The 24,362-nt window shown below is 45.5% G+C and overlaps 1 protein-coding gene across 1 annotated transcript in view; it reads left to right on the top strand.

Moving 5' to 3' along the window:
- Nucleotides 1-24,362, top strand: part of SLC7A11 (solute carrier family 7 member 11) — a 156,575-nt gene that overhangs the window by 13,534 nt on the left and 118,679 nt on the right. Inside the window, exons 2-3 of the mRNA XM_033939248.1 lie at nt 11,696-11,822; nt 19,408-19,523. Coding sequence (XP_033795139.1) covers nt 11,696-11,822; nt 19,408-19,523 — 243 coding nt within the window. The remainder of the gene's footprint in view (nt 1-11,695; nt 11,823-19,407; nt 19,524-24,362) is intronic.

Raw genomic sequence — 24,362 nt, 5'->3', positions numbered from 1 at the left:
TTGGGACCTGGGTTGGCCACTGTTGGAAATAGGATACTGGGTTTGATGGACCTTGGCTCTGTCCCAGTATGGCAATTCTTATGTTCCTTCCTTCACAACACTGAGTGATATACAGTGGTACCTTGGTTTACGAGCATAATTCATTCCAGAAGCATTCTCATAATCTAAAGCACTTGTATATCAAAGCAAAGTTTCCCCATGGACCATAATGTAAACTCAGACAATTCATTCCACAACTAAGGTTTGCTATGGTGGCCAGGGGTCGGTACCTGCCTGGATGATGTCCGGGTGCTGCAGCCCCTTCAGCAGGGTCATTTCCTTCTGCCGGGGTTCCCGTAAGCTGCCCCCTGCTTCAGGACGATGCATTTCCTCCGTCCTCCACCAGGTTGTACCGGTTCCTTACCGGCATGTCTTGTCTCCCCTCCCCTCTCAGCAGCAAAGTCAGTGAAGCCCCAACCCCTCTCTTCTGCAGCTGTTGCTGCCATCATCGGTGAGGCTTGCATGAAAGGACAGCCCCGGGCCGGATGGCATGGAGCATCTGCTTCCCCTCAGCCCTTTATCACAGCCAGATAGCACGGAGAACAGTAGATTTCCCGGGCAGAGAGGAACAGACACCTTCCCTCTCCGTTGATTTCTGGGGCGTGCTCCTGTACAGCCACAACCGCAGCTCACCGGCCCGCACTCATTGGTTAAAAGTTACCTCACGTGACTGGGGGCGCGAATGGCAGCGGCAGAAGGGGAGGGAGTTGAGAGAGAAAACGATCACGTGGAACGTAGGCACATGTGCGCGAGAAGAGCACCTGCCAATTGCCAAAGGGAGCGTGCTGAGAGTGTCGGGAGTAGGGGAGACTGCGTCCGTTAGCCAAAACCCATTATCTGGGGAGAAACATACTAAAGCGTTATCGGGACGGTGGCCGGCTTAATTCGCTGATGTATCGGGATGGGGCTCGGTTTGCGAGGTAAGATTTGTAAAGCACTCGCATACCGCGTTACTCGTAATGTCCCAAGCATCACCTGCAACTACTCCATATGTACTTCTAATACCATGAGAATTCAAATGTCATCGTTAGCAACTCAAAGAAATGTACAAACTAGTCCCTAATACTTCTGATGTCCTGACAAACCACTTGTAATCCGCCTTGAACCACACGGTAATGGCGGAATAGAAATCCCTAATGTAATGTAATGTATATACTTACTAGTCGTTGAGTTAACTTATTGAGTTAGGAGGAAGTTAACCCTTACATTTCTTGCGTGTGCATTGTATCAGCTTAGCTAGGAAAGCTGTTTTGGAATGCAGCTAATAGCTTTGGGAAAATGGTGCACCTTTTGGAAGCAACCTTTTGAATGTGCATGATAATCAGTACAGAAAATTGATAAATTCACCAGCCATTCAACTTATTCAAGTGCATGTAGATGTGATTCATCGTTTTGTTAATGGCTTTGTGCACGGAAAGCTAGATTCCTTTCTGCCTATTGATATTTACTGAAGGGGGGAGGGAAAAAAATCCCGTCCTCCGCAATCTCTCACCAGTTATTATTGATGTGTCTGCTTCTAATCGAGAGCAGCTGCTGTGCCTCTAGGTAACCCATTCCAATCTAAACAGAGAATTTATGATTCAAGGTTTCTGGTGAGAACTTTCTCAGCTGAAATAAATCTCCGCTCGTGAAGGTAAGCGGATGCAGAGAGGAGAGAGAAGTCTGTCTTCATGAGGTTTTTAAGTGTGGCTATAGCTTCTGGTTTGACACCATTCTTTCTCACTCTCACAAGTAAGCTAACCTCCTGTTAATGGAACTTCAGTAGTTAGCCGGACTATAAAATACGGAGTGAAGAGGAACAGGTAAACGCAAATCGCTTGTTTATCCTTTCCAAAAAATACTAGGACTAGGTGCCTAAGCCTGGAATAACTTACCCAAGTTTGTCCGTCAAGCCCCTTCCCTTGTTTAAAAGCAGACTGAAAACCCACCTTTTTGATATAGCCTTCAATCCTTAACCCTACTCCTTTGCCCTCCAGCCCAGCCAGCTGATTAACCGTTCCCCTTAACTGTATCCATGACGTCCTGTTTGTCTGTCTTGTCTATTTAGATTGTAAGCTCTTTCGAGCAGGGACTGTCTTCTTTGTGATCCTGTACAGCGCTGCGTGCATCTGGTAGCGCTATAGAAATAATTCATAAAGCAGTAGAAGTGTGAAGAGTTTCAGTCTTTGGGAATCAGAGCTGAGATTGTGATGTCATAATGCGAGATTCCACCAATAAGAGCCAACCTCATCAGTGATGTCACAATGACTTGAGTGTCCTGTATTCCCCTCTGCCCTCCAACCCAGAAAGCAGATTAACTGTTGCCCTTAACCAGCGGTCTCAAATAGAGAATGACACGGTGAAAAAATTGGTCCCCGTCACCGCCCCGTCCCCGTCTCACCATCCCCGTCACCGCCCCGTCCCCGTCTCACCATCCCCGTCACCGCCCCGTCCCCGTCTCACCATCCTCTTCACCGCCCCATCACCGCCACTGCCATCCCATTCACCGCCCCGTCACCGTCACTGCTGCATACATAAAAGCCTCAAACGGGTACGATTTTATATACTTTTCTAATATCTCCCCTATGTATCTGCCATTGCCCCCCCCTGTGTCCATATTCCATCCACATGGCATGTCCCCTTTTTGTCTCTGTCCCTATGCCCCAATGCACATAATTTCCCCTCTTTCTGTTACCTTCCTGTGTCCAGATTTCCCCTATCTTCCTCTTCCATACCAGTGTGTCTCTTCTTTTCAACCCCATCTAGCTTTTTTCCCTCTTTCTTCCCCCCCCTGCTTCTAGCATCTGGCTCACCTGCCTGTCCTTCCCTTTCTTTCCTGCTGTGGGTTTTTTTTTCCGTTTTCATCACCTTGGCCCAGAATCCTTTTCCCTTTCACTCCCTCCTTACAGTCTGAGCCGGGAACACTAGCGATCGCACGGTCCTCGCAGCCCCCACCCGCCTGCCCAATCGATCCTAGTGTTTAGCCAGCTCTCTCCCTTCTCCTCACCTTAATTTGCAGGCTTTCTTTTTCAGCGACCTGCACGCTTTCCCAAAGAGCCGCACACGCGCGGCTGCTCAGTGTTCAATCTTCTGCTCTGCTGCAACTTCCTGTTTCCGGTTGCGTCAGAGCAGAAGATCGAAACTGAGCAGCAGCGGGTGCGCGGCTCTCTGATAGCGTGCGGGTCGCCGAAAAAGAAAATCTACAAACTAAGGTGAGGAGAAGGGAGAGAGCTGGCTAAACACTAGAATAGATTGGGCAGGCGGGTGTGAGCTGCGGGGACCGTGCGATCCTTCATGCCTCACTGCGGGGACAAGACCCATTCACCGCCCCGCGGGCAGTGAATGGCCTTGTCCCCGTCGCCGCAGCGACTGCTAGTTTTCTTCCCCGTTTTCGGCGGTGACCCGCGGCTAAAATGCGGTGGCCGCGGGTAAACCGCCACCGTGTCATTCTCTAGTCTCAAACTCAAACCCTTTGCAGGGCCACATTTCAGATTTGTAGGTACTTGGAGGACTGCAGAAAAAATAGTTAATGTCTTATTAAAGAAATGACAACTTTGCATGAGGTAAAACTTGTTATAGTTTATAAATCTTTCCTTAATTGCTTCTGATAATTTCAACTATACATAGCTGAAAGCAGTGCAACATGCAGAAAGTAAAAACTATCTATACTGATACTGAGTTTGAGACTACTGGTCTATATGAATGGGACAGAGGAAGCTGTGTGCCTTAATAGAACTGGAAAAAGTATCTGAATCTGGGTTTGGTTTCTCTGTTTCAGACTCTTTACCAAAGTTATTCTTCATGGCATGATTAATCACTTGCTCTCCTACTGGAGTGCCCTCCCATTTTTCAGTCTCTTTTTCTCATCTCTCCTTCCTTTTCTGTCTTCTGCTCCCTATCCTCCATCTCTCTCCTTTCCCCTTTCTCTCTTACTGTCCTCGCTGTCTCCTTGCCTCCTCCTTTTTTCTGTTATGACAGTCATGTGAATACCTTGGGAAAGTTAAAAAAATAAATAAATAAAAATCAATGAATCAGCTGACTATAGTGAGAATAAGACAGAAATGTTCCTCCATACCTCCAACTTGTGCCTGAAAAACTTGTGCCTTAAGTGTCCGGTGGTCACGTCCACAACCACCTTCAGCTCTCACCTCCTCCACTACCGGACACAATCGCCATCTTACATCAAGCAGTCACCGCCAGGCGAGGTGTCGAATTTCACGATAGTTCACAAGATTCACGATAGTTCACTGCTGTAACCTCACCGCAAGCGCTTTCCTGCATCTGTACGCAACAGTCCTCTCCACTTTACCTCACAATCGTGTACAGATGCAGGAAAGCGCTTGCATGAGGCTACAGCAGTGAGGCAGGCAACGTTCCAGAACAATGGTAACCTACCGAGGGCCTCAAAATAGTACCTGGCGGGCCGCATGTGGCCCCTGGGCCACAAGTTTGAGACCATTGCCCTTAACTGTACCCATGACATCCTGTTTGTCTGTCTTGCTTGTTTGGATTGTAAGCTCTTTCGATTAGGGACAGTTTTCTTATTCTTTGTAACTCTGTGCAGTGCTGCGTGCGTCTGATAGCACTATAGAAATAATTAATAGTAGTAGTAGGTACATGCAATAAAGCTACTAAATAGGAAATTTAAAACAAACCAGCGAAAATATTGCTTCAATCAACAGTTAATTAAAGTCTGGAATTCTTTGCCAGAGAATGTGGTAAAAGCTGCTTAGCAGGGTTTAAAAAAAAAAAAAGGTTACATAGAAACATAGAAAATGACGGCAGAAAAGGGCCACGGCCCATCAAGTCTACCCACTCTAATGGCCCACCCTCCTAACTTCTTCCCCTAAGAGATCCCACATGCCTATCCCATTTTTTCTTAAAATTTGGCACACTGCTGGCTTCAATTACCTGCAGTGGAAGTTCATTCCAATGATCAACCACCCTTTCGGTGAAGAAATACTTCCTGGTGTCGCCATGAAATTTCCCGCCCCTGATTTTCAGCGGATGTCCTCTTGTGCCCGTGGATCCTTTCAGAAAAAAGATACCATCTTCCACCTCGATACGGCCCGTGATGTATTTGAACATCTCAATCATGTCTCCCCTCTCTCTACGTTCCTCGAGTGAGTATAGGTTGGATAATTTCCTAAAAAAAAAAAAAAAGAAAAGTCCATAAGCCAATATTAAGATGGACTTGGGAACATTCACTGCTTATTTCTAGGAGAAGCAGCATACAATCGACGTCCTGCGTGCTTGTACGTGGTGAGCTTGTCGGGGCAGCGGCTGACTTAGGAGAGGAGAGGTGAGGTCGTGCGCATACTCTCACAGGATGGCGGCCGGCTTGGATCGGGAGCCGGGAGGCGCTGACGGACGGCAGAGGCTTCGGCCGAAGCAGGAGGGCAGCCGCACGGGGATCCCAAGGGAAGGAAGCCACCACTTTGAAAGCGCTGCAGCACCCGCAGGCAGGTATTCACCCCTGGGCCACCATTGCTGAGTGCTCGTTTAGTGGGGCAGTGCTCGGTTTGCGAGACAAAAGTTTGCCGAGTGTTTTGCTCATCTTGCAAAACACTTGCAAACCGGGTTACTCGCAAACCGAGGTTCCACTGTACTTATTTTAGTTTATATTGTGGTTTTTTTATTCATTAGTTTTAATGCTTGTATTAGTTATTTTGAGTTTTATTATGTATGATGTTATTATAAGAACATAAGATTTGCCGCTGCTGGGTCAGACCAGTAATCCATCGTGCCAGCAGTCCGCTCGCGCTGCGGCCCTCTGGTCATAGACCAGCGCCCTGACTGAGACTAGCCTTATCAGCGTATGTCATCGTTCAACAGGAACTTGTCTAACTTTGTCTTGAATCCCTGGAGGGTGTTTTCCCTTATGACAGACTCCGGAAGAGCGTTCCAGTTTTCTACCACTCTCTCGGTGAAGAACTTCATTATGTTCGTACAGAATCTATCCCCTTTCAGCTTTAGAGAGTGCCCTCTCGTTCTCCCTACCTTGGAGAGGGTGAACAACCTGTCCTTATCTACTAAGTCTATCCCCTTCAGTACCTTGAATGTTTCGATCATGTCCCCTCTCAATCTCCTCTGTTCGAGGGAGAAGAGGCCCAGTTTCTCTAATCTTTCGCTGCACGGCAACTCCTCCAGCCCCTTAACCATTTTAGTCGCTCTTCTCTGAACCCTTTTGAGTAGTACCGTGTCTTTCTTCATATATGGCAACCAGTGCTGGACGCAGTACTCCAGGTGAGGGCGAACCCTGGCCCGGTACAGCCGCATGACAACCCTCTCGGACCTGTTCGTGATCCCCTTCTTTATCATTTCTAGCATTCTGTTCGTCCTTTTTTTCGCCGCCGCACATTGCGTGGACGGCTTCATCGACTTGTCGATCAGAACTCCCAAGTCTCTTTCCTGGGGGGGGGGAGGGGTCTCTCTGAGTACTGCACCAGACATCCTGTATTCATGCATGAGATTTTTTGCTACCGAGATGCATCACTTTACAGTCCAGGGGTGTCCAATGTCAGTCCTCGAGGGCCGCAATCCAGTTGGGTTTTCAGGTTTTCCCCAATGAATATGCATGAGATCTATGTGCATGCACTGCTTTCAATGCATATTCATTGGGGAAATCCTGAAAACCCGACTGGATTGCGGCCCTCGAGAACCGACATTGGACACCCCTGCTTTACACTTATCCACATTGAACCTCATCTGCCATGTCAATGCCCATTCCTCGAGCCTGATTATGCCACGTTGCAGATCTTCGCAATCCCCCTGTGTCTTCACTACTCAGAATAACTTCGTATCGTCTGCAAATTTAATCACCTCAATCGTTATTATATGGTATGCTGAGTACCTATTGTGTAAAACGCTATGAATTGCTAGTTAGACGGAATATAAAAATAAAATTATTATTATTAATAAAAGGTCCCTCTTAATTATCACCCACAAGGATAACTCCTAACCTTAAACCTTGACTCGATCTCCTATGCTGATATATTATCTCAAGCACCCTTCCCAATGACTTATAACGAATAATCACAACTGACTCGCCATTGCAATAAAATCCAGCTCAAATGCTATATTTCTCACACTGAGTATAGAAACTGTTCTACTACCGTAAGCAGTCGGTGCCTCTTTATTTGAAGTTCTCACTCCACCTCATCGTTATCTCATACTGTGCCTAGATTGTATTATATGTCTTATCCTTATTTGCAGTCTTTACGCCAACTGTCTTATTGCTAACTTATATGATGTATGTAAACCTCTAACCCGCTCTGGGCTCTGTTCAAGGCATAGTAAGGAGACTAGTGGATAAACATAGGAACACAGGTAATAAATGGAGAGTATGATGCTTTCTATATAACCACAAATTCTTATTATATTTTCCTTTCTTAAATTCTTGTAAACCAGTGTTCTTCAACCACCGGTCCATGGACCAGTGTCGGTTCACAGAAATTTCCTGCCGGTCCACAGGGCCAGCATGTGCATCAGGCCCAAAACAGTGTTCTTAAACCGATCGATGCGGCGTTATCTTCGAGCCAGCTCCCTCTTCCTAACTGATTCAGTGCACAAAGCCACGGGCAGCGGCTCCTACGGGCATCCTGCGCCTGAACCCTTCTCTCTGACGTTGCAACGTCAGAGGGAAGGCTTCCAGATGAGGCACGGGACGTGCAAGGTGCAATTAGTACTATTATGGGGGCGGGGTCTGGGGTGGAGATTGGGTAGAGATGGGCGGGGTCTGGCCCTCGACTTAGCCCAGTGTTCTTCAACTGCCGGTCCACAGACCGATGCCGGTCCACAGAATAATTATTTTATTTCTGCCGGTCCATGGGTGTAAAAAGGTTGAACAACACTGTTGTAAACCGTGTCGAGCTCTATCCTTATAGAGAAGATGCGGTATATAAGCGTGGAGGGGCATAATCAAAAACAAACGTCTAAGTCCCCTTTTGGCCTAAGGCTTTAAACGTTGAAAGTAGAAGCAGGGAAAATGTCCATTATCAAAAAATACATCCAAAAGGAGGTTTTTTTAAAAAAAAATAATGGCCTGCCTCTACGTTCAGCTGTTGAAACGCCCCAGACCACCACTACGTCTATCATCAACCAAAAACAGCCTAAGTCCCAAACGCCCAACACTAAAGATTTTAGGCGAAGGAGGAGCCAGTCCTTCGCCTCCTGCCCTCGACGCCCCCCTCCCAGAAATGCCCTCCCCAAACCCCCGATCGGCCTCCCCGCCGACCCATGAGATCCCCCCTGCCTCGCCAACCCCTCGACCCCCCCACCCCAATCCCCCTCCCCGTACCTTAAAATCTTTGGCCGAATGGACGGATGCCAAGCCCGTCCGTCCGGCAGGCCAGCTATCCCAGGAATGGCTGGATTGGCCCAGGCAGCTCAAACCCTGCCCACAGGATTTGTGTGTGTGTGTAGGATGCTGAAGATAGAAAGAAGGGGCTGGAAAGAGCAGGCAAGAGGTTTTATCTGAGTGCTGTGTGTGTGCCTGCATAGGTGAAGGTGTATGAGGTGTGAAAAAGCTAGAGGAGAAGAGAAAGAGAGAGAAAACAAGGGCGAGGCCTGTCCCTCATAGATTTGAGTTTTTTTTATTTTCCAAAATCTTTCTGTGACAATTGGCTTCTGAGTGACCATAACTACAGGCACTCGTTGACTTACGACCTATGCAAGTTACGACTGTTCGACTTTACGACGCGTTTCCCCCGCCAGCTGTTAGCAGCCCCAGTCTCCCGCACTCCCAAGTCTTGCTAGGCAGAAGTAATAATATACAGAGGAGGAGGCCCCACACTGAATGTTCACCACAAAGGGATTGTGCTGGGCTTGACTTAGAAAGTAAGAAAATGTTGATAAAATATTACTTTAAGATGATTACAATATCTAATACAGTATTCTAACCTTAGGCCAGGGGTAGGGAACTCCGATCCTCGAGAGCCGTATTCCAGTCGGGTTTTCAGGATTTCCCCAGTGAATATGCATGAGATCTATTTGCATGCACTGCTTTCAATGCATATTCATTGGGGAAATCCTGAAAACCCGATTGGAATACGGCTCTCGAGGACCGGAGTTCCCTACCCCTGCCTTAGGCTAACATAGGCCGACTTACGTTACGATCAACTTACGACCTGTCAGTCGGAACCAATTACGGTCGTAAGTCGATGAGTACCTGTATATGCCTTTTAAGAATAGACAGCTGGGGCTATTGTTTTCCTTAGCACAGGGGTAGGCAATTCCAGTCCTCGAGAGCTGGAGCCAGATCAGGTTTTCAGGATATCCACAATAAATATGCATGAGATAGATTTGCATCTCAAGGAGGCAGTGCATGCAAATCCATCTCATACATATTCATTGTGGAGATCCTGAAAACCTGACCTGGCTCCGGCTCTCGAGGACTGGAATTGCCTACCCCTGCCTTAGCACATCCTCCCAGGCTTCTGTCAGGGCTCTTTATCATTCTTAAGTATTGGTAATTTAGAAGCCATTCCAATGTCTTTCCTGAGACTGAATGACCGAGAGCCCTAAGGTTTTGGGTTTTTTTTCACTGTTTTAATTTATAACATTTTATAGAAGGAATATACAAGTATACAAAAATATAATACAAATTAAACTCATAACAATTATATTCATAAAAATATTTGTCAAACATAGTTCTATTATTCCTCCAAAATATATTTCCATATTATCTACAATAAACCTTAATACATTCTCAAGTTCAAACCCCTTTTTCAATTCCTCAATTCCCTCCTCCACCCATCCCTACTCCTTTGAATTATATGTAAATCTTTATGTATAACAATTTTTATCGAAAGAATCAAATAATCAGTACAATAGGATAATACAAAAATACATTCAATACAATAAGAATTACAATAAATTTCATACAAATTTAAATCATTCTTTCAAATTTAATTTCCATATGAATTAATTCAATCTTATCTACACCCCCCTTAATTCCATCCCCTACCCACTATCTTCCCCTTAATGAAATCACTCACCCTGGATGAAAGTTGACAAAAATAAAGAATTAAAATGAATAACTGGAATGTAATTAGTAAACCTAATTTTCATAATAAATCATTGATAACCAACTTCGTATTTTTGGTGAAAGATTCCGAATATAAGGATCCCAAACCTCCATAAAAAGATGAGTTTTTTTAGGCGAACCTCGAACCTCCGAACTCTCAAATAAAAATAAGCGATGTAATTGATTCCTCCAATGCCAAAAACTTGGAGATTCTTTCTGCAACCAAAATTGCATCATACATTTATGCCCAATCATACAGGCTTTCTGAAATAAAAGACATTTTAGTTGGCCAAAAACCCCACAAGCTGATGCTTTACCAAAAATGATTCCCCTAGGACAACCCACTATCGAATTACCCCATAAAGAACCCAAAAATAATAGGATGGCAGACCAAAATGAGTTGATCAAAGGACACAACCAAAAAGCATGAGATAATGTGCCAGGATCTTTATTACATTTAATACAAATTGGAGTATCTATTAAATTCGCATGAAAAGCTTGAATTTGGGAAAAATAAGCCCTATGCAAACTTCTATAAGTACATTCTCTCCAAACATACCCTTTTTTAATCTTTGGTAGTCTATTAATAGATTGAGTAAAATCAAGAAGAGAAATCTGAATTCCCAACTCCTCATTCCAATTTTGAAGGAATTTTATCATATGTATGGATAGGATTAAAGAAATAAAATAACCCTAAAATTAAACCCCCCCAAACCAAATGGAAGTTGACAAAAATAGAAATAATAAAATTAAAGAACTAAGGTTTATCTGCACTGACATGCCCAGGATCAGATTTTTTCTTTTTATATAAATTCCCATATGCCTGTGCTGACATTGGTTAGGCCAACAGAAAATGCTGACACCTAGCAACGTAAAGCGGTTCATAGACAACGGCGCGAAAGACAAAAGTGCGCGCCGCTCTAAATTACAGTTTTTAGGGGCTCCGACGGGGGGTTTTGTTGGGGAACCCCCCCAGTTTACTTAATAGACATCGCGCCGGCGTTAGGGGGGGTTTGGGGGGTTGTAACCCTCCACATTTTACTGTAAACTGAACTTTTTCCCTAGAAACAGGGAAAAAGTTAAGTTTTCAGTAAAATGTTGGGGGTTACAACCCCCCACACCCCCCCACAACGCGGCGCAATGTCTATTAAGTAAAGTGGGGGGGTTCCCCCCACGCCCCCCCCGTCAGAGTCCTAAAAACAGTAATTTAGAGCGGCGTGCGCCTCCGCGCTGCGCTCAATTTTCTGGGCGCGCCTTTGTCCCGGCGCGCTTTTGACCTGACACCACATGAAGCTGATACTCCTCTCCAGCTTTCTGCACTGAATTGGGACATTTGCTCTTGGCGTACCTTGGAAGCACACTGTACGTGAAATTAGACGCCGTCCTATTGACTGTTCACAACAGGGGTGTCAAAGGTCCTCCTCGAGGGCCGCAATCCAGTCGGGTTTTCAGGATTTCCCCCATGAATACGCATGAGATCTGTTAGCATCCAATGAAAGCAGTGCATGCAAATAGATCTCATGCATATTCATTGGGGAAATCCTGAAAACCTGACTGGATTGCGGCCCTCGAGGAGGGACTTTGACACCCCTGGGTTACAACCAGATTCGTATTGGTCACTTATATCAGTCTTGTCTTTCCATCTGCTAGGTGCACTTTGCTATGCTGAACTGGGAACATGCATAAAGAAATCTGGAGGTCATTACATCTACATCCTGGAGGCCTTTGGCCCGTTACCTGCTTTTGTCAGAGTCTGGGTGGAACTGCTTGTCATACGGTAAGCTTTTGCTGATACTACATCAAAGCCCAATGGTAGCAAAACGGAGTGAGGCAAAACATAGGGTCGTCTTAAAAAAAAAAAAAGCCAAAAAGTCTTTAATGTTCCATTCATTATCCAATGTCTGTGGCAGAAAATTTGAAGACTCGACATGGGCACATTGCGGAAAACGATGCCCGCGCCTGGAATCAGCATTTTATGAGAAAAACGTTACAGCAGGAAATAAATAAATGACTTTGAGTTATTGAGTTATTGTTGACGACAAATTATTGTTTCACGACCACATTAGTCGTATAGTCAAAACATGCTTTTACAAATTACGCCTGATACGCTCAATTTCTAAATTTCTTGAGCCCAAATCCATCAACATATGAATTCATTCCCTGGTTATAGCCAAAATGGATTATTGCAATTCTCTTTTACTTAATATCTCACAAAAGGAAAAAAGAAGACTCCAAATTATTCAAAATACAGCTGTTAAACTTATCCATAATGCCAAGAAATACGACCATGTCACGCCCTTAATGATTGACTCCCATTGGCTTCCAATTAGCCACCGCATCACCTTCAAGGTATTATTTTTAGTATATAAAACGTTAATTTTTAACGAACCCCAATTTAGAACTAGATTGCTCATCCCTCATAATACTCCTCGACCTCTTCGGTCGACCTCTCAAAATCTCTTAACTATCCCTTCCCTGAAAATTGTAGGCACTAGAAGACACGATATGTTTTCGGTAATGGCTCCCCAACTGTGGAATTCATTACCTCAATATATTAGAGAAGAAAAAGATCTTACTTCCTTTAAAAAATCCTTAAAAACTTATCTTTTTAAAGACGCATTCAACATTTAAATTTTAGACATACGACCAAATGCTTTAGGTCTTTAACTCTTTACCCTCCCTTTCGTCTTTCCCCTTTTTGTTTATTCTCTCTAAGAAAGAAAATGTAACTTTTCCCTCCTTTCCTCCTTGACTCATGATTGTTTTATACTTGTAAGTCTGATGTTATTTTGTTGGTTTTTACAACCATGTTTTTTTTAGAAAGTTGTACATCGCTTAGCAAAATTGAATAAGCGATTCATCAAATATCAATAAAAACTTGAAACTTAAAACTTGATGACTTAAAAACAAAGAAATGTATCAAAACCCTTCAAACGCTAGGCTTTTAACACCTTTTTGCATTATGTTCCTGCTCGTATCTTTCCCGTCACCTTATTGCCTGGCATTCTTTCTGTAGCTTTATTCATGTTATTATTGAAATAATTATTGCTTACCTGCAAAAACACTTTCCCGCCTCCAAGGGGTGCAAAATGCAGCCATCCGACTCCTGAAAAACCTAGGCTTCCGAGACCATGTCACCCCAGCACTAACATCCATGCCTTGGTCACCTATCCGAAAACGCTGCGCCTTTAAAGCTTTGGTCCTGGCCTTCAAGACCTTTCACCAAGTTGATACCGAACTGCATGACATCAAAACTGTTTATGTCCCAAACAGACCACTAAGATCTCAAGCAGAGAGACGGCTCTCACGACCGCCTGGCCGTTCACTCAGTACCAAAACAGCCCGCAAACGCTCTTATTTGCAGATTATAGACAGATTTTGGCGCCTCATCCCCACATCCATTAGATCGCTAGACAGTCTATGGAACTTTAGGAAGGCCGTGAAAACCTTCCTCTTCACTAATCCAGCTCCTTAATGACCGACGCTACTCAGAGGAACTTAGCTGCCAATCATATACTCGCTTACAATATTAACCCTCTCTTTTACTAAGGTGCACTAACCGTTTAGTGCAGTGTTCCCAATCCTGTCCTGGAGGACCACCAGGCCAATCGGGTTTTCAGGCTAGCCCTAATGAATATGCATGAGAGAGATTTGCATATAATGGAAGTGATAGGCATGCAAATCTGCTCCATGCATATTCATTAGGGCTAGCCCAAAAACCCGATTGGCCTGGTGGTCCTCCAGGACAGGGTTGGGAACACTGCACTAAACGGTTAGTGCACCTTAGTAAAAGAGAGGGTTAATATTGTAAGTGAGTACCGTTGTGTTTTGTTCTGTTAGTACAGTGAATCTAATATAATAAAATGGTAAGCCGCGCATGCGCACTTCCTATGCGTGCGCCGGTTTTCCGTGAGCTGTAGCGACACATAGGAAGTGCGCATGCACGGCTTACGATTCTTTGAAAGACGCGGCGGTGGCTCCTCTCATGATCCCCGCCTGCGTCGGACTTCTGACGCAGGTGGGGATCATGAGAGGAGCCACCGCCGCGTCTTTCAACTAAAAAAAAAAAAAAAAAGACAAGGCGGATGTCGGCCCGATGGCTGGAGTTCACCGCTGAGTCCGGTGAGGAGTGCTTCCCTCAACAGGAACCGTCGAGTCGAATTCAAATACTCTCGGCAGGTCGGGAGGGGGCGGAGCAGGCTCGCACGCCTGACGGGGACCGGCCAGGAACTAGACTCTCTGCAGGAGCCGGCCCGATGGCTGGAGATCACCGGACTGGACAGGGGGAGCAGGTAAGGGGGTGCTGCAGTACAGGAGGAGCAGGGAAGAGGTGATTCTGGACAGGGGCGGAGGTAACAGGAAGGGAGGCCTACTGCTGGATAGGGGAAGCAGGGAAGAGGTGCTGCTAAGGGGGGGGGGAGGTAAAAGGAAGGGAGAAGACCTACTGCTGGACAATGGGTGCTGCTGGACAGGGGGAGACTTAAAAAGAAGGGAGAAGGGCTACTGCTGCACAGGGGGAACAGGGAAGGCGTGCTGCTGGACAGGGGGGAGGTAAAAGGAAGGGAGAAGGGCTCCTGCAAAGGAGAAGAGCTACTGCTGGATATGGGGAGCTGGAAATGGGGTGATGCTGAACAGGGGGAGATAAAAGGAGAAGGACTACTGTTATATAAGGGGAGCAGGGAATGGGGGGGGGGGGGTGCTGCCGGACAGGGAGGAGGTAAAAGTAAGGGAGAAGGGCTGCTAGCATCCGTTAATGTAACGGGCTAAACAACTAGTGATAATAATAACAGTTTATATACTGCAGGACCGTGAAGTGCTATGCGGTTTACAATGGTTAAAAGATGTTACAAATTAAGTAGAATGAACAAGGTTAGAAGCTAGTTATTAACAGCGCTAGAGATCAGTTATTGTGGAGTAGAAATGCTGTCTTAAAACTATGCTATGCCATGTAATATCGCTTACAAATGCTGCAAATTCTTGTAAGCTATGTCTGCCAAATGTGTCTTTCATTTAATTTTTTTTTCTTAATTCACGGTTTACATGAATTTATTCAGGTGCTCAAGCATTTTCCCCTATCTGTCCAGGGGGCTCACAATCTATCTAATGTACCTGGGGCAATGGGGGGATTAAGTGACTTGCCCAGGGTCACAAGGAGCAGCGTGGGTTTGAACCCTCAACCCCAGGGTGCTGAGGCTGTAGCTTTAACCACTGCGCCACTCTTAGAACTCAAAGTGTAGCAAAAGTGAGCCAAGTAAAGGACACTCAAGCCATTGTGACATCACTGATGAGGTTGGCTCTCAGGCATTGGTGGAATGAGGCATCATGATGTCACAATAGCAGTTCTGGTTATTAGAGGCTGAAGCTTTTCACACTATTTATTTATTCAGTTGTCTATACCGTTCTCCCAAGGGAGCTCAGAACGGTTTACATTAATTTATTCAGGTACTCAAGCATTTTCCCTGTCTGTCCTGGTGGGCTCACAATTGATCTAATGTACCTGGGCGGGGGAGGGGGGGGGAATTATGGACTCCTTTTACTAAGGCACGTTAGGGCCTTAACGCGCGGAATAGCACGTGCTAAATTGCCGCGTGCGCTAGACTTTCACGCCAGAATTGAGCTGGTGTTATTCTTGAAGCGTACCGCGCAGTTTAGCGCACCATAATTTCGTGCATGCACTACAAACGCTAGCACGCCTTAGTAAAAGGAGCCCTAAGTGACTTGCCCGGGGTCACAAGGAACAGCGCGGGTTTGAACCCACAACCCCAGGGTGCTGAGGCTGTAGTTTGAACCACTGCGCCACACCCCCTAGCTATATTATGAACGTACCTTTGTAACCCGTTATGGGCTCCATTGGGAGGACGGGTTAAAAAAATGAATAAAGACATAAATAAAAATAATTTTAAAGATACAAGGAACTAGAAAAACAATCCTCAGAGATGTACAAGTTTCTGCTTCTATTTTACAGTTCATGGATGTCACAGATCCAGGCCAGTGGGATTTTTTTTATTTTTTTTTAATGCATTCTTGTCACAGACACAGAATGGAAGAAATACTTTTGGGAGAGCTGTGGTATTACTTTGGAATAGCCCCAAGCACTCCCAGATTGCAAGCCTCTCACGAAAAGCCATCTTTAGTCTGACTCGTGTCCTTGGCGCTGACTTATGTGGCTTAGTGATTTTTGCGGCCGGGTGCACTATGCAAATTGTTGAACACAGAATAATGAACTTCCTTTTCACTTCCCGGTGCGTCCAACAAAAGTGAGTTATGCAAACGTTACCTAAGAATTCAGTTTGTGCAAGACGCCCGCTAGGAGCCAAAGCCGAGGTAGGATGACTCGTCAGGCACACCACGTAATCACAGCAATGCAAAGTCATTGTGAATCTCGAAGCTGCAGGAAATACATGCCTGTAAATTTTGATAATGAAAACACATGTCGGAACACTCATTATTATATCATTTCAGGCTAAAGAAAGTCGGGTTTTCCCTTTGATGCAAACAGGAAGAATTAGACCCTAATTAGGGCAACATTCAGTTCACACCCTAAGTATACAGAATGCAGGATATGTGGTAAGAATCATATCCCACTCGTGGTGGAGGGGTAGATTTTTTTCCTTTTGCTAAACTAACAGCTGTCTGGGAAAAGCAATCCCATCTAGTCATTTTGTAAGAGACTGTCTCAAGTTTCCACCTCATTGTGCCATAAATGGAATATTTGCGCAGGGTCATGTTATACCTAGGCCTTAACCACAGCACAGCGTCCATCTCTCCCTTCCCCCCCCAAAAAAAAAAAATCAACAACCCTATTTCCTCTCTGTGTTTGTATATCTGCTCCAGACTGAAAGAATTTCTTAGTGGAGCATATTCGCTGAGGCGCATTTCTCATTAACAAGCGGCTGTAACAAGCGCCTCAAAGCCTTTCATGTTCAAAACCTTCCTTCTTCAGGGAAGCGGAAAAATTGCTGCTCAGTTCAAAAGCGCTGTGGAAGAAGCTGCCAGGCTGGATGAAAGCCTGGGAACAGTGGAGTGCAGGCTTCCGAAATGAAGATTCACTTGCTCTCATAAGAACTGCAGTCTATATTATTGTATGTGCGTGCTATTCATCATACTGTTTCGATGCACATGTCGAATATGTGTTGCCAAGTTGTATCCCGGGAGATCAAGCAGCAAAATATATACAATATCTGATAGCAATGTAATACAAGTAGGGCTAGATCAGGGGTAGGGAACTCTGGTCCTCTAGAGCCGTATTCCAGTTGGGTTTTCAGGATTTCCCCAATGAATATGCATGAGATCGATTTGCATGCACTGCTTTCAGTTCATATTCATTGGGGAAATCCTGAAAACCCGACTGGAATACGGTTCTCGAGGACCGGAGTTCCCTACCCTTGGGCTAGATCAATAGACCTAAATGAAACCGCATCCAAAATCCATCCTAGATCTGCCCTTAATCATGTAGGTGACTTCTACGACCTACCAATTTAGACACCTACTAGCTAATTAATTATTTAATCACTTTTTAATGGTGCTTTCATTTATCACAGCTAATTAACCCCATCCCCCCTTTTTACTAAACAACGATAGCGGTTTTTAGCGCAGGGAGCTGCGCAGAATGCTCCACGCTGCTCCCGATGCCACTCATAAAGTTCTTATGAGCGTCGGGAGCAGCGTGCAGCATTCAGCGTGGCTCCCTGCTCTAAAAACCACTGTTGCGGTTTAGTATAAGGAGGTAAGCCAATTAAATCAATTGTTACGTGCCTAGATCGATTAGGCGTGCCGATCTAGGGACCTAACTAGAGGTGTGCTTTATAGAATCAGGGCCGAAATGTACATCAAACCAGTATGCCATAACGGATGCACTATGCAGGGTACTATTTACAAACTACTAGCTTAATGAAGATCATTCCTGCACCTAACTTTGGACACCGTTTATTGATCCTTCCCTATCCATCATATCCCCTTCCATGTCCCATGACCAGCATCTCTCCTTCCCTCCCTATCACCCTAGGGGAGGGGTTGGCAACCTGTGACTTGTGAGTCACATGCGGCTCTTCTCCCAAGTGTCTGCGGCTCTTCTCCCATAGCCCCCCCCCCAGACCTACCAAAGTACCTGGTAGTCTAGCAAGAGTCTTTGTGGTAAGAGTGTGCCCCTCTCGCTCCTGCCTCCTTGCGTCTGCCTTCTAAAATGGCTGCCGCGACCTCTCGTGGCAGCTCACAGTACTACAGGAAATGATGCAAGCAGCCATGAAAGGTCACAGCAGCCACGAGGAGACAGGAGTGAGAGGGCTGCACTCCTACCATGAAAACCCCTGCTGGACTTGGGGGGTGGGGGGTGGGTGCTACCTATACATGACAGAGTGGAGGGGGGCAGGAGCATTGTGGGGTTGAGCAGCCACGAGAAGCCCATGCTCCTTCCCCGAAGACTTCCCACGGGACCCAGTACCTAGGTAGGCCTTTGAGGGGAGGGGGAATCATGGGGTTGGGAGGGAGATAGGGAGGGATGAGGGGTGCAGAGACCTGTGAGAGGTTAGAGGGGAGAAAGAGGGAGAGAAGCCGGACCTTGGGGAGGGAAGAGAGTGAGAGACCTGGAATATCTCAAACTCCCCTTCTCTACTCATTGCGGCTCTTTGTAAATCTTGGATCCAACATTTAGGATAAAATGGCTCTTTGCTTTAAAAATAAGTTGTTGACCCCTCATCTCCCTGCCTCATTCGATCTCACAGTCAAAATCTTCTCCTCTATTCCCCATACAGTAGCTCCCCCTCCAAGCCATATGATAACCCTAATACCTGCTCTAGCATTACTAAAGGTGGCCTTCCTGTGTAGGCCCAAATTCAAGTGCGCAGTTGTATGCTACCCTATCCCTGACAGGAAATGCATCATAGGAGCTCCCATGATTCCTTTAACTTCTGACCCCCCCCTCCTCCCCTCCGGCATCTTCTGCATTCCTAGCCCCATATGATGCAGGGAGTAATAGATCTGACTCAAAGATCAAACTAGGAGCCCTCTACATGGCAATGCACAGATCTTGACACCTGTCTCCGCCACCAATTTGGCCAGTGACCCTGGTTTCTAACAGGATTGAAAAAATAACAAAGGAAAAATGCCTCAGATTAAAGATTTACATATAAATATATCGATGTTCCGAGAGAAGAAATGCAGGAAATGCATTTGAGCATAGAGGGAAGGCATTTTACAAATTTGCACAAGTAGGACTCCTTGAAATTCAACAGATCAGCCACATGTCTGAAGATTGTATCCTTTTTAAGATATGGTTTAGAAACGGCTTTTATTCTGTGCCTTTTGCCTTATAATTCAGCTACTGCAACTGTGATATTTATTCTTCTTCCTTTCGCTTCCTGTAGCCCTGCAGCAACGGCAGTGATCTCCTTAGCATTCGGACGTTACCTCTTGGAGCCTTTCTTCGTCCAGTGTGAAATCCCGGACCTTGCAATCAAGCTTGTTACTGCTGTGGGCATCAGTGAGTAGAAATGTCATCCGGGAAAGATATTTTCAAGAGCAATATAAACCAGAGATTTTCTACGGGATTTAAAACCATTGTGAAACCATTTTGATGCGATTTAATAATAATAATAATAATAATTTTATTTCTTATACTAGTTTTTAAGCCCGTTATATTAACGGGTGCTAGAATAGATGTGTCTGTCTGTCTGTCTTTCTTTCTGTCTCTCTCCTTGGCTGCTGTCTGTCTTTTTTTCTCTCTCCTTGGCCACTGCCTGTCTGTCTGTCTTTTTTTCTTTCTGTCTCTCTCTCTCCTTGGCCACTGTCTTTCTTTCTTTCTTTCTGTCTCTATTCTTGGTCGCCTTCTGTCTTTCTTTCTCTATCTCTCCTTGGCCACTGTCTGTCTGTTTTTCTTTCTTTCTTTCTGTCTCTCTCTCTCACTCTCCTTGGCCACTGTCTGTCTGTCTGTCTTTCTTTCTTTCTTTCTTTCTTTCTTTCTCTCTCTCCTTGGCAGCTTTCTGTCTTTCTTTCTATCTGTCTCTCTCTCTGTCACTGCCTAACTTTTCCATCTTAGCATCAATGTGTGTGTCATTCTGTGTATATTCAGTCGGCACCTCTTGCTTTACACTACCCAAACTGTGGTCTTCTTCCCGGTTCTTGTCTTCACCATTCTCATTCTGCTGGGCTGCAAATTCGCCATTCACTGGGGCAGAAACATCTGCACAGGGCTCCTTCCTCTCTGTCTCATTCGTAGCTTCCTCTCCTGTTAGCTTCTCAACGTTTTTCTCAGCTTTGTCCTTCTCAGTCATGCTGTTTTTGTTTGTTTTCTGAAGTGGCCCCCTCAGCACGGGCTTTGTTTTCCTTCTGATTTGGTTTCCTTGCTGACTCGGACTGCTGCTTCTTCACGTCATCACCAGTGTTGCTGTCACTATCACTGTCCTGCCCTTTTTCCATCTGTTCTCCGGAACTGCCACACGTGCCATAAACTGCCACAGGCTCCACCACTGTACGCATCGCAGAAGCAGCATTGAGAGAAACGCGCTGCATCGCGCTAACGCTGGCTTTGCCGTCTTCTGTCCACTGCGGCCCGCCCTCTCTGACTACTTCCTGTTTCCGCTAGGGTTGGCCGCAGTGGATAGAAGACGCCGAAGCCAGCGGTAGCGCGGTGCAGCGCTTTTCTCTCAATGCTGCTTCTGCGATGTGTACAGTGGTGGAGCCTGTGGCAGTTTATGGCACGTGTGGCAGTTCCGGAGAACAGATGGAAAAAGGGCAGGACAGTGATAGTGACAGCAACACTGGTGATGACGTGAAGAAGCAGCAGTCCGAGTCAGAAAGGAAACCAAATCAGAAGGAAAACAGCGGTGAAGCGCTTTTCTCTCCATTTAAACGCGGGTGAGCCGGCGAGAAGGAGGAGGTGGTGGTTTTAGCAGTGAGTGAGGACGGGAGGGGGTAGTCGCCGCTGTGTTGTGCTTTCCCGATCTGGCCACCGCATACGCACTCTGGCCACGGACCTACGGATCAGGGATTACAGATCACGCAGGTCTGAGTGCGCATGCGCGGCTAGCGTTTTATTATATAGGATACCGCTATACCATAAGTTCAAAGCGATTTACAATAAGATACATACAGTGAGTATGTGAAGTGCGGAGAAAAAAAACAGTTTGAACTGGGATACAAATTACAAATGGAAGAGAACCAAGTTGTTTTGAATCTAAAGATGTGAATAGTCGAAGATTGATACAGGGAAAAAACGATTTGGGTTAGAATACAATTACTAAAGGGAAGAGCATGAGTAATCTGAAATCTAGAGAGAAGGGGATTGAGAAGAGGAAAGTTGGAGGGATTGGACATGAATTAGGATTAGGATTTGTTAAATAGATGGGTCTTCAGAGATTTTATGAAGTCAGCATATGAGGTGGCCTCGAGTATGGGTTTTACAAGCCATGTGTTCAGTTTGGTTGCCTGGAATGATAACATCCTATCAAGGAACTTCCTGTAACGGCATGATTTCAGGGGAGGATAATTAACGAGATTTATTCTGCGGGAGCTCTTGTTAGAGATGTTGAGGATGAATTGAGAGGCGAGGTAAGTTGGTAGCATCCCAAAGACCGCTTTGCAGCTGATGCAGGCATACTTGAAGAGAATTCTGGATGTCGCAACGTCAGAGGGAAGGCCTCCAGATGAGGTGCAGGACGCCCGAGGAGCTGCTGCCCGCGGCTTTTGTGCGCTACGTGAGTAAGGAAGAGGGAGCTGGCCCGAAGATAACACCGGGGGGCGGCATAAAACGGCCAGGCGGGAGCAGCCCAGAGGGTAAGGCACAGCATGGAGGGAGGGAGACAACAAAGGTAGGGGGAATGATTTTATTTTTGAATTTAGTGATTGAATTATCAATTTTGAGAATTTTCATCTGCTGTCTATATTTTGCACTGTTCAAGAATAAATGCATTTGTTTCTATTTCTCTGGGGTTGTACTGCATGCAGAGTCTTGCATCTTAGGGTTTCATTTGTATATATTAGTACTTTTAGTTTTTGGTCCCGTATTTGCATAGTGGTTATCTGTGTTCTAGTAGGAATGAATGTTGAGAAGCATACAGTGTGCTTTGTGTAGTTTAATTTTGTGGTTAACCATTATGTGTTGTTAATAAGATTATATTGTGTGTATATATGAAAAATGAGTGGGAAAAATAGTGTTACAATTAGTACTATTATAGGGGCCGGGTCTGGGGTGGAGGTGGGCGGGGTCTGGCCCATGACTTAGCCCGGTGTTCTTCAACCGCCGGTCCGCGGACCAGTGCCGTTCCTCAGAATAATTATTTTATTTCCGCCGGTCCATAGGTGTAAAAAGGTTGACGAACACTGTCTTAGAACATGCTTGGCTGGGGTTTTGTTTCCTTGGCTATGACCCACCTATCAACAATTTATTTTCTACCTGGGTTTGGCCTCGAATGGTCAGCGTTGTTATTGACCACTGAAAACAGTTTCTGTTTTAGCATCGCTAAGTAAACCTCTCTTGCGAGCCAAATCCTTTGTGCAGAGCCCGTTTTAGTAAATGTGGCACGATGCTTTGGACGTAATATCAGGCTTATGGAAATTACTGCAGGTCTTAATGGGATTAAGCAGTCCTCTGAAATGTGTAATATTTAATGGGAAGATTTGCTAAGACAACAGTAACAGTTCATAAAACATTTCATGCAATATTTACTGGAGCTGAAATCCTCTGTGCAAGAGATGCTTGCTTTGTAGATTACAGTATACGCTTAGAAGCAGTGAGGGCAAAGGGATGGGATTTGATATACTGCCTTTCTGTGATTACAATCAATGTTATATGGTGACCCGTAAAAAGCACACAGGACATTGGCACGCTGACAATCCCGCCCCGACATTTGCGCGCAGGAGAAATGCATGCCGCCACTTCCAGGCCTTCCCCTTTGCGCTCTGAGGGTGTGTGTGTGTGTTTCTATGTTTCTAACCCCCCCACACTTACAACTCCTCACGCTCCCGCTGGAGGGTGTATGGGGGGACCTCACCTACTACACTGAAAACTCCTGAAGAGCGAAAACGGGAAGGAGAACGGGAGTTTTCAGTGTCCTGAGGGGGTTCCCCGCCAAAACCCCCCTCCAACGGGAGCACGAGGAGTTATAAGTGTAGTGTGTGTGTCGGGGTGGGATTGTCGGCGCGCCAATGTCCTTCGTGCTTTCGACGGTGTACTATGTGATATACAGGTACTTACAGATATTTATTTTGTAGCCAGGGCAAAGGAGGGTTAAGTGACTTGCCCAGAGCCAAAGGATGCTGCAGGGGAAACGGAACCCAGTTCCCCAGGCTCTCAAGCCACTGCACTAACCATTAGACCGCTACTCATCGAAAGACAGAGCTCCTACTGTGGTTCCCAAGCCTGTCCAATCGGGTTTCCAAGATAGCCCTAATGAATATGCATGGAGCAAATTTGCGTGCCTGTCACTTCCATTATATGCAAATCTCTCTCATGCATATTCATTAAGGATAGCCTGAAAACCCGATTGGCCAGACAGGGTCGGGAACCACTGTTATATAGCGCATTTCTGATTGTATTTCATTGACCATCCAGTAAAAAAATAAAAATAAAAATTCATCCCATGCCGGGTCTTTCAACGTACTTGGGAACCATTTTGGACAACAATGACCCTGCTGGCATGAAGCCGCTTGCTGAACTTGTTGAATTTCTGTATTCTGTTTTCTTTTGCTATACCTGGTTTGCCTAATTCATGTATTCTTTTCTCTGGATGAGATGTACTTGGAAGGAGGACCCTGGGGGAGGGGATTATTTACTTTGGGAAGGGTTGTGTTGGGATGGGGGGGAGCTTTCTTATCTGTGGGTACGGGTTTTGTTCTCTAAAATGCTGAGCTTGCTTGTACTTGGTTTGTTTCTTGGTTGATGGTTTTGTCGAGCTCAATAAAATATATTTGAACATAAATAAAAATAAAAATTCAGTGGTGGGCTCTCCTACTTTTCAGCTGCTCTCAAGGATTTTGGCTGTTGATACGTCACGTCCCCTGTTCTCAAGAACGCTTCATAAACTCTTCTAGCATTTTCGGATTCCTGGCCTGTTGTATTCCTTATTAAGAACATAAGAATAGCCATACTGGGTGCCCTGGGTGCCATACTGGAGGCTGGCCTGATTTGGTCTCAGCCCCTGATGCAGTCCCAAAGGGGGCAAAACATGGCCATTCGGGCAATTGTCAGTATTTGTAGTAATAAAACCATTTATTTATATTATATTTTTTATGTTTATGCTGATCTGCTAGCTTTGTTTTTGGACTGGATCTTAGTGTTTTTTTTAAAGATTGGCTGTGCCAACTAAATTAGACCGTGAAATTC

Source organism: Geotrypetes seraphini, chromosome 1 (assembly GCF_902459505.1).
Source record: "Geotrypetes seraphini chromosome 1, aGeoSer1.1, whole genome shotgun sequence".
NCBI lineage: Eukaryota > Metazoa > Chordata > Amphibia > Gymnophiona > Dermophiidae > Geotrypetes > Geotrypetes seraphini.
The sequence above is the reverse complement of the archived record's forward strand: the minus strand, read 5'-3'. Positions and strand labels throughout refer to the sequence as shown.